The following is a 9,295-nucleotide window of genomic DNA, read 5'->3' as shown; positions in this document are numbered from 1 at the left end:
CGCGTGTGTGTGTGTGTGTAGTGTGCGGTGTGTAGCATGTGCGTGCAGTGCGTGTAGTGCGTTACGAGTAAACGAGCAGCGGGGGATGTGCCTTTAGTGTTTGTTCAGCGTGTAGTGGTGGTGGCAGTGAGTGTGGTGGTGGTGGTGGTGAGTAGTGGTGGCGGTGAGTAGTGGTGAGCGTGGTGGTGAGTAGGAGCGTAGTGGCGATGAGCGTGGTGGTGAGTAGTTGTGAGTAGTGGTGAGTGTAGTGGTGGTGAGCGTAGTGGTGAGTAGTGGCGAGTAGTGGTGAGTGGTGGTGAGTAGTAGTGGTGAGTGGTGGTGAGCGGCTGGCGAGGGCTCTAGGCGGTTGACTCAGCGGCAGCGTCGCCATTCTCGGATTTCTGCTTCTTGGCGTCATTCTCGCCAGACTCCTCCTGCACACACACAGTACACACAGAGTACACACGCTGAGTACACACACAGTACACACACACGCAGTACACACACACACAGTACACGCTGAGTACATGCAGTACACACACAGTACACGCACACAGTACACACGCACACAGTACACACACCCACACAGTACACACACCCACAGTGCACACACAGTACACGCAGAGAGAAGACATGCCGAGTACACACAGCACACACACACACAGTACACACAGTGCACACACACACAGTACACGCTGAGTACATGCAGTACACACACAGTACACGCACACAGTACACGCTGAGTACATGCAGTATACACACAGTACACGCACACAGTACACACACACAGTACACGCTGAGTACATGCAGTACACACACAATACACGCACACAGTACACACACACAGTACACGCTGAGTACATGCAGTACACACACACACACAGTGCACACACACACAGTACACGCTGAGTACATGCAGTACACACACACAGTACACGCTGAGTACATGCAGTACACACACACAGCACACACACACAGTACACACACCAAGTACACACGCAGAGAGAGGACATGCCGAGTACACACAGCACACACACAGTACACACGCAGTACACACGCAGTACACACACACACAGTACACACGCAGTACACACACACAGTACACACGCAGTACACACACCCACCCTCACCCCTCACCCACCCTCACCACTCACCCATCCTACACCCACCCTCACCACTCACCCATCCTCCACCCACACCACACTTACTCACCCATCCAATCCTACACCCACCCTCACTCCTCACCCATCCTATACCCACCCTCACCACTCACCCATCCTACACCCACCCTCACCACTCACCCACCCTCACCACTCACCCATCCTACACCCCCCCCTCCCCCTCACCACTCACCCATCCTACATCCACCCTCACCACTCACCCACCCTCACCACTCACCCATCCTACACCCCCCCTCCCCCTCACCACTCACCCACCCTCACCACTCACCCCTCCTACATCCACCCTCACCACTCACCCACCCTCACCACTCACCCCTCCTACACCCACCCTCACCACTCACCCATCCTACACCCCCCCTCCCCCTCACCACTCACACATCCTACATCCACCCTCACCACTCACCCACCCTCACCAGTCACCCATCCTACACCCCCCCTCCCCCTCACCACTCACCCATCCTACATCCACCCTCACCACTCACCCACCCTCACCACTCACCCATCCTACACCCCCCCTCCCCCTCACCACTCACCCACCCTCACCACTCACCCCTCCTACATCCACCCTCACCACTCACCCACCCTCACCACTCACCCACCCTCACCACTCACCCATCCTACACCCCCCCTCCCCCTCACCACTCACCCATCCTACATCCACCCTCACCACTCACCCACCCTCACCAGTCACCCATCCTACACCCCCCCTCCCCCTCACCACTCACCCATCCTACATCCACCCTCACCACTCACCCACCCTCACCACTCACCCATCCTACACCCCCCCTCCCCCTCACCACTCACCCATCCTACATCCACCCTCACCCCTCACCCACCCTACACACACCCTCACCACTCACCCCTCCTCACCCCCCCTCCCCCTCACCCCTCACCCACCCTCACCACTCACCCACCCTACACCCACCACTCACCCACCCTACACCCACCCTCACCACTCACCCATCCTACACCCACCCCCACCACTCACCCATCCTCACCCCCCCTCCCCTCACCTGCGCTGGAGCATCAGCCGGGCGTTTGATGCCAACATCGCCCCCCGCCGCCTCTTTCACCACCTCCTTCACCGCCTCCTTCTCCTCCACCTTTTCCACCTTCTCCTTCTCCACCTCCTCCACCTTCTCCACCTCCTCCACCTTCTCCACCTCAGCCGCCTCATCCTTCTTCTGCTCGTCCACCTTCACGTCTCCGTCCGTCTTGTCGTCTCCGGCATCGGCCTTCTCGTCCGCCGTGGCGGCTTCGACTTCTTTGGTGGCCTCAGCAGTTTTGTCGGCAGCCGTCTTGTCGGCCTTGTCGGCTTCTGTCGTGGGAGCAGCAGAGTCGCCCTCCGTCGTGGGCGACGCTGCATCTACGGGGGACGACTCTTTCTTCTCCGCAGAGTCCACCGGCTTGACGTCACCGTCAACTGCGGGGGGGGTGAGCGGGGGGGGTGGGGGGTGGGGTGAGCGAGGGGTGAGGTCAACCCCTTCCTAGGTCGCACACCAGTCGCTCATCAACCTTCACAAATATTACCAACACACAACCATCACAACCATCACCCACCACACAACCAATGTCAACCATCACCACCCACAACAATCACCACACCCCACACACAACCATCACCACACCACCACACAACCATCACCACCACACCCCACACAACCATCACCCACCACAACCATTGTCAACCATCACCACCCACCACAACAATCAACACCCCACACACAACCATCAACACCACCACCACTCAACCAATGTCAACCATCACCACTCCCCACAACAATCACCTGACCCCACACACAACCATCACCACACCACATCCCACAAAACCATCACCACCACTCAACCAATGTCAACCATCACCACACCCCACACACAACCATCAACACACTCCACACACAACCCTCACCACCACCACCACAACCCTCACCACCACCACCACCACACAACCCTCACCACCACCACCACAACCCTCACCACCACCACCACACAACCCTCACCACCACCACCACACAACCCTCACCACCACCACCACACAACCCTCACCACCACCACCACAACCCTCACCACCACCACCACACAACCCTCACCACCACCACCACACCCCTCACCACCACCACCACAACCCTCACCACCACCACCACACAACCCTCACCACCACCACCACACAACCCTCACCACCACCACCACACAACCCTCAACACCACCACCACAACCCTCACCACCACCACCACAACCCTCACCACCACCACCACAACCCTCACCACCACCACCACACAACCCTCACCACCACCACACAACCCTCACCACCACCACCATCACAACAACCCTCACCACCACCACCACCATAACAACCCTCACCACCACCACCATCACAACCCTCACCACACACCACCACCACAACCCTCACCACCACCACCACACAACCCTCACCACCACCACACAACCCTCACCACCACCACCACACAACCCTCACCACCACCACCACCACAACCCTCACCACCACCACCACAACCCTCACCACCACCACCACAACCCTACCACCACCACAACCCTCACCACCACCACCACAACCCTCACCACACTCCACACAACCCTCACCACAACCCTCACCACCACACAACCCTCACCACCACCACCACACAACCCTCACCACCACCACCACCACAACCCTCATCACCACCACCATCATAACAACCCTCACCACACACCACCACCACAACCCTCACCACCACCACACAACCCTCACCACCACCACCACAACCCTCACCACCACCACCACAACCCTCACCACCACCACACATCCCTCACCACCACCACCACAACCCTCACCACCACCACCACAACCCTCACCACCACCACCACAACCCTCACCACCACCACCACCACAACCCTCACCACCACCACACATCCCTCACCACCACCACCACACACCCACCACCACCACACATCCCTCACCACCACCACCACAACCCTCACCACCACCACCACCACCACACATCCCTCAGAAACCACCACCACAACCCTCACCACCACCACTCAACCCTCACCACCACCACCACACAACCACCACCACCACCACCACACCACCACCACCCACTGGGTGTGTCCTCACCCTTGTCGGCAGCCTTGCTATCGCCATTCTCTTTCTCGCCACTTGCAGACTCCTGCAGCAAAACAAAAACGACGAACATCTGAAACTACGGCCAACTGAGGTACCTACACACAGACAAAGATCCCCCGTGTAGCCTCTAGCAGGCTGTAGGGGCAAGTGCTGTCAGTAGCACCTACACAGACAAAGATCCCCCGTGTAGCCTCTAGCAGGCAAATGCTGTTAGTAGTAGCACCTATACAGAGTCGGCCTTTGACACGATCATAACAGGAGCATGACGAGTGAGTGAGGTGAGTACGTGACACCTCACCCCCCCACCACCACCGCCCCTCACCCCCCCACCACCACCGCCCCTCACCCCCCCACCACCACCGCCCCTCACCCCCCCACCACCACAGCCCCTCACCCCCACACACCCCCACCACCACCGCCCCTCACCCCCCCACCACCACCGCCCCTCACCCCCCCACCACCACCGCCCCTCACCCCCCCACCACCACCGCCCCTCACCCCCCACCACCACCGCCCCTCACCCCCCCACCACCACCGCCCCTCACCCCCCCACCACCACCGCCCCTCACCCCCCCACCACCACCGACCCTCACCCCCCCACCACCACCGACCCTCACCCCCCCACCACCACCGACCCTCACCCCCCACCACCACCGACCCTCACCCCCCCACCACCACCCTCCCCTCACCCCCCCACCACCACCCTCCCCTCACCCCCCCACCACCACCCTCCCCACCACCACCACTGCCCCTCACCCCCACCACTGCCCCTCACCCCCCCCCACCACCACCCCCTCACCACCACCACTGCCCCTCACCCCCCCCCCCACCACCACCCCCTCACCACCACCACCGCCCCTCACCCCCCCACCACCACCGCCCCTCACCCCCCCACCACTGCCCCTCACCCCCCCACCACCACCACCACCCCCACCACTGCCCCTCACCCCCACCACCACCACCACCCCCACCACTGCCCCTCACCCCCCCCCCCCCACCACCACCCCCTCACCACCACCACTGCCCCTCACCCCCCCACCACCACCACCCCCACCACTGCCCCTCACCCCCACCACCACCACCACCCCCACCACTGCCCCTCACCCCCCCCCCCCCACCACCACCCCCTCACCACCACCACTGCCCCTCACCCCCCCCCACCACCACCACCCCCACCCCCCACTCACAGTGGTGCCGTTGGCGGGGGTCTTGTTGTCTCCGGCTCCGTTCTCGGCTGCTGGCTTCGCGTCCCCGTCCACCGTCACCTCCTCCTTGCTCATCTCCTTCAGCTCTTTGGGTTCCTTCAGATCCTGCAGCGCCACAGCGAGAGAGCGGAGTTAGTGGAACCTACACACAGACAAAGATCCCCCGTGTAGCCTCTAGCAGGCTGTAGGGGCAAGTGCTGTCAGTAGCACCTACACACAGACAAAGCTCCCCCGTGTAGCCTCTAGCAGGCTGTAGGGGCAAGTGCTGTCAGTAGCACCTACACACAGACAAAGATCCCCCGTGTAGCCTCTAGCAGGCTGTAGGGGCAAGTGCTGTCAGTAGCACCTACACACAGACAAAGATCCCCCGTGTAGCCTCTAGCAGGCTGTAGGGGCAAGTGCTGTCAGTAGCACCTACACACAAAGATCCCCTGTGTAGCCTCTAGCAAGCTGTAGGGGCAAGTGCTGTTAGCGAATAGCACCGATGAAGGCCGGCACGGCACACGAGGGGGTGGGTGGCCAGCACCACACCCGGCCGCCTTTGTCTCCCCAGTGGCCGTGTTTACTACACACCGTTACACCAGGTACTCATTTGATGCCGAGTCGACCTAGGGGAGGGCCCGGGACCGGTTCAGATAATCGTCACCGGTGTTGGCCGTGAGCGGGAATCGCCGGGTTCATAGCGCAGCGTAGCGCTACCCACTGCACTACCCAGACACTCACACACATCACACCCGCACTACTACAGCCCATTCCAATTCCCGCCATTCGCCACTAAGTGACGGTGACGTCACCACGGCGCCTGTGCCGTGGTGACGTCACCCCCCACCCACCCACTTCAGCCGAAGCACATAAACCCAACTTCACTCCCTTGCACAGATCACTTAGACCCAGCACTCTCCCCCCCCTACCCCACCCTCCCTCAGCACCCCTACCCCACACACCCTCCCTCACCACCCCGACCCCACCCTCCCTCACCACCCCGACCCCACCCTCCCTCACCACCCCGACCCCACCCTCCCTCACCACCCCGACCCCACCCTCCCTCACCACCCCGACCCCACCCTCCCTCACCACCCCGACCCCACCCTCCCTCACCACCCCGACCCCACCCTCCCTCACCACCCCGACCCCACCCTCCCTCACCACCCCGACCCCACCCTCCCTCACCACCCCGACCCCACCCTCCCTCACCACCCCGACCCCACCCTCCCTCACCACCCCGACCCCACCCTCCCTCAGCACCCCTACCCCACCCTCCCTCCCTCACCACCCCTACCCTCCCTCACCACCCCGACCCCACCCTCCCTCACCACCCCGACCCCACCCTCCCTCACCACCCCGACCCCACCCTCCCTCACCACCCCGACCCCACCCTCCCTCACCACCCCGACCCCACCCTCCCTCACCACCCCGACCCCACCCTCCCTCACCACCCCGACCCCACCCTCCCTCACCACCCCGACCCCACCCTCCCTCACCACCCCTACCCCACCCTCCTTCCCCAACCCTACCCTCCTTCCCCAACCCTACCCCACACTCCCTCACCTCCCCTACCCCACCATCCCCCACCCTCACCACCCCTACCCCACCCACCCTCACCTCCCCTACCCCACCCACCCTCACCTCCCCTACCCCACCCTCCCTCACCACCACTACTCTCCCTCACCACCCCGTCTCCCTCACCTCCCCTACCCCACCCTCCCTCCCTCACCACCCCTACCCCACACTCCCCCACCCCCCTTACCACCCCCCCTACCCCACCCGCTCCCTCACCTCCCCTACCCCACCTCACCCTCACCTCCCCTACCCCACACTCCCTCCCCTCCCCCACACTCCATCCCTCACCACCCCTACCCCTCCCTCACCACCCCTACCCCACCCTCACCACCCCCCTACCCCTCCCTCACCACCACTACTCTCCCTCACCACCCCTACCCCACCCACCCTACCCCACCCTCCCTCACCCCTCCCTCCCCCCACACTCCCCTCCCCCCACAGCCCTACCCCACACTCCCCTCCCCCCACAGCTCATTTGAGTGTCAAGTTTCGCGGAAATCCAAATAAATACTTTCCCCGCTCGCCCCACAATCTACTTCTGCTTTGCGCGAGAGCATTTCTCGCTGGTACCGGTTTAAATAAATACTTTTAACTTCTTTCATTTTTAAATCCTTTATATTAAGTTCGCTTGCTTGCTTGCGTGCTTACGACCGTGCAAATCTTTCTGTCGTTTTTTAACCCACTTCCCGTGATCCAATCGAGCTGACATTTTGCACACAGACTCGTTGTGCCAGACAATTTATTTTCAAAATGTTACACTTTTTAGGAATAAATTATATTTAATTACCAATTTCTTAATGGTGGCAGGCAATCACCTGACCCATAGGTGGCAGCCATCTCAAGCCAGAGGACGAGAGGACTCTAGCCGCCACGCATATAAAGGATTTAGAGTGAAAAACTTTGTTTTTACGGGTTAATTTTCTTACCATTCAAAGCCCCCCCCCACCTCGGCCAAAATGTATCCTGCGAACTTAGTTTGCAAACGCGATTGGGGTCGGGATCGAACTCCCCCAACAGGCCTCCTCCTGCATACCAGGCCAGGTCGTTAATAGCTCTCCCACCTCCTCGAGCAAACAGTGGTCTGCATTTTCCCCGGGGTTCCGGTCTTTCTGGATCATCTCTTTTAAGAAGAGTTACACTTTGACACCCAAGTGATGAATAGCGTCCCCACACCCAGTGTAGCCTCTAGCAGGCTGCAGGGGCAAGTGCTGTTAGTAGCAGCACCTACAAACAGACAAAGATCCCCCGTGTAGCCTCTAGTAGGCTGTAGGGGCAAGTGCTGTTAGTAGCAGCACATACAGACAAAGATCCCCCGTGTAGCCTCTAGCAGGATGTAGGGGCAAGTACTGTCAGTAGTACCAGCACCTACACAAACAAAGATCCCCCGTGTAGCCTCTAGCAGGCTGTAGGGGCAAGTGCTGTCAGTAGTAGCACCTACACACAGACAAAGATCCCCCGTGTAGCCTCTAGCAGGCTGTAGGGGCAAGTGCTGTCAGTAGTAGCACCTACACACAGACAAAGATTGCCCGTGTAGCCTCTAGCAGCCTGTAGGGGCAAGTGCTGTCAGTAGCAGCACCTACACACAAAGATCCCCCGTGTAGCCTCTAGCAGGATGTAGGGGCAAGTACTGTCAGTAGTACCAGCACCTACACAGACAAAGATCCCCCGTGTAGCCTCTAGCAGGCTGTAGAGGCAAGTGCTGTGAGTAGCACCTACACACAGACAAAGATCCCCCGTGTAGCCTCTAGCAGGCTGCAAGGGCAAGTGCTGTTAGTAGTAGCCAGTAGTAGCACCTACACACAGACAAATATCCCCCGTGTAGCCTCTAGCAGGCTGTGTTACACATCACACACACACACAGCTAGCAGTTACACATCACACACCTACCACGACACAACAACAACCGCCATTCGCCACTAAGTGACGTCACCACGACGCTTGTGCCAGGCCATGTGCACCTTGAGGCCACGTGAAGTGTCGAACGCCCGCTGGCAGGAGGTTACGGGGCAGACCCAGGTGCGACTGACCGAGATGACTGGCTGATGCACCACCCGTGCCCCCTACTGTACCAACTTGCTGTGCTTTAGCCACCCGGCACTCCGCTCGTTGTTGTGAGCGTCGCTTCTCCGCCCTCCGTTGTTGTTGGAGGGCGACTGCCTCCAACTGCCCAGTAGCATCCTTCACGAGCCTCCTCCACTGAGGCCGATCTTGACACCGCTGGTACCAGTCATCGGCAAGTCCACTCA

General features: G+C 60.5%; 1 protein-coding gene across 1 annotated transcript; it reads right to left on the bottom strand.

The window, feature by feature from the left end:
- Nucleotides 1-6: 6 nt before the first annotated feature.
- Nucleotides 7-5,597, bottom strand: LOC133339549 (chromo domain-containing protein cec-1-like). Its single transcript, XM_061547654.1, has 4 exons — nucleotides 5,472-5,597; nucleotides 4,276-4,327; nucleotides 2,174-2,583; nucleotides 7-413 (listed from the first exon to the last, which is right to left on the bottom strand). The coding sequence occupies exons 1-4, from the start codon at nucleotides 5,562-5,564 to the stop codon at nucleotides 339-341; spliced, it is 630 nt and encodes a 209-aa protein (XP_061403638.1). The 5' UTR covers nucleotides 5,565-5,597; the 3' UTR covers nucleotides 7-338.
- Nucleotides 5,598-9,295: the final 3,698 nt, after the last annotated feature.

This window comes from Lethenteron reissneri, unplaced genomic scaffold, assembly GCF_015708825.2.
Source record: "Lethenteron reissneri isolate LAM-NWPU_2019-01 unplaced genomic scaffold, ASM1570882v1 scaffold_1891, whole genome shotgun sequence".
NCBI lineage: Eukaryota > Metazoa > Chordata > Hyperoartia > Petromyzontiformes > Petromyzontidae > Lethenteron > Lethenteron reissneri.
This window is presented reverse-complemented; position numbering and strand designations above follow the sequence as displayed.

Excerpts from the sequence above, each read along its gene's own strand:
- LOC133339549 (XM_061547654.1), bottom strand. The coding sequence starts at position 5,564 with ATGAGCAAGGAGGAGGTGACGGTGGACGGGGACGCGAAGCCAGCAGCC. Across the intron at positions 4,328-5,471 it reads CCCCCGCCAACGGCACCACT|GAGTCTGCAAGTGGCGAGAA; the intron begins GTGAGTGGGGGG and ends GTTTTGCTGCAG. Across the intron at positions 414-2,173 it reads CGGCTGATGCTCCAGCGCAG|GAGGAGTCTGGCGAGAATGA; the intron begins GTGAGGGGAGGG and ends GTGTGTGTGCAG.